The following is a 1,691-nucleotide window of genomic DNA, read 5'->3' as shown; positions in this document are numbered from 1 at the left end:
AGGTAGAAAATAAGAAAACAGGTCGATAAAAATTGAGATGATCGAGTGCCATGACCAATAAAAAGGTAAATCTGATTTACAAAGTTGCTGCATAAACCCTAGGCTGGAAGTTGCCTTCAAACTCCAAAGTCCAATAGCAACCATCAAAATCATTGCAGACTAATTAACTAGGATCAAGCCCCCATTCCATTAATGTATATAGGCTTTGTAATTCATCGTCTATTGATTTCCATAGATGCTAGGTTTTTCTGTTTAATACTTGAATTGTATGCATCGATCGGTTCCCGAAATTTTTCCTAGATTTTGGTTTATATACATGTTGATGAATCTTCGATCAGAAGATTTTCTGAGGAATCATGGAAGCACATATATGTTTCATAGAAGCAAGAACAAGGATCGATGAAGGCTGAATACATAAATTCAATATAATAAAAAGGTTGAAAAAATTAAGAGAAAAAAAAGTCAATAATTAACCTCAATGTGCAAAAGAAATTCAAAATATTCTATTTATTGATGTTGAATAGTTTTGAGCCTTTAGATTATATAGAGGCTTGAGATTTTATCAATTTCACAAACTTTATGACTTGCTCACTTTAGAGGAGCCAGATCCGACTTGGCCAATCATGTAAACCACATCCAGCTTTTACCAAAAACCGATGCCCACCTTCAAATTTTGCAATATTCAGGGCTGTATCTCGGACGACATCATGCATCCTTACACGTCTATATGGTAGATCACTTTCCAAAGCAAGCTAGAATCTATCAAGTACTTGACCACTGTATATGCTGTTCCTCTCGCTTCATATATTGTCTCAGCATCTCGAAACAATCCTATCCCGATTGCATACCTAAACAAGTCTTCTATTTGGATATCATAATCTTCTGGGAATAAACAACAGAGTAAGAAGAATGACTTGTACTCCTCATCTTTCAAGTAATCATAGCTTAATTTCATACATTTAAATGCATCTTCCTTGTGGTCAGGGTTGGCACTTTGCGACTTCTCTAGTCGTTGTGCTGCTTTGTCCCATTCTGCCAAGTCCTTATCTCCGAGTGCCCTTGCAACTGCTATCAGTGCAATCGGTAGACCCTTACATTCTCCAGCTACCTTCTTCGCTACATTCATGAAAGTGGGCAATTCAAACGATCGTCTTGCATTTCTCACAAACAAGGTCCAAGAATCTTGATCTGAGAGAGCTTTGAGACTGATCTGTTTATGGCACTTCATGGCATGACAGACATTCAATCTTCTTGTGGTGAGTAGCACTTTGGACGTGCACTTTTGAAGCTCATTGTAGGTGGGAATCCCTATCTTTGACAACTCTGTTCTCTCCCAAACATCGTCCACAATTATCAGGAGTTTTTCTTTTTTCATTATCTCGTTATGCAACCTAGCGGCTCTTCCATCTTCTGTCTTCTCAACGAATTTGATGCCCAACAAATCTGCCAATGTACCTTGAATTTTTTTCAAGTCAAGGTTTTGGGATACGACAGCCATAATCCAATGGTTAAAAGTACCATTTCTGCAGGCTTGTGCAGCTACATGTCTCACCATGCTTGTCTTTCCAATGCCGCCCCTGCCACAGACACCAACGGCAATAATCTTGTCATCTGTTAGCGCCTTCATAACCTTGTCTGTCGCTTCTCTTGTTGCTCCAAATGCTTGGAAATCATCTGTGAATTCAATTGCA

The 1,691-nt window shown here is 38.6% G+C and overlaps 1 protein-coding gene across 1 annotated transcript; it reads right to left on the bottom strand.

Moving 5' to 3' along the window:
* Nucleotides 1-715: 715 nt before the first annotated feature.
* LOC101302801 (disease resistance protein At4g27190-like) lies at nucleotides 716-1,627 on the bottom strand. The gene has a single exon (XM_004309561.1). It carries the CDS (start codon nucleotides 1,625-1,627, stop codon nucleotides 716-718), a length of 912 nt encoding a protein of 303 aa, XP_004309609.1.
* Between the last annotated feature and the right edge of the window lie 64 nt (nucleotides 1,628-1,691).

The sequence above is a fragment of the Fragaria vesca genome, unplaced genomic scaffold, assembly GCF_000184155.1.
Source record: "Fragaria vesca subsp. vesca unplaced genomic scaffold, FraVesHawaii_1.0 scf0512981, whole genome shotgun sequence".
NCBI classification, from domain to species: domain Eukaryota; kingdom Viridiplantae; phylum Streptophyta; class Magnoliopsida; order Rosales; family Rosaceae; genus Fragaria; species Fragaria vesca.
Note: the sequence above shows the minus strand (reverse complement) of the source record. Positions and strands in the feature narration are given on the sequence as shown.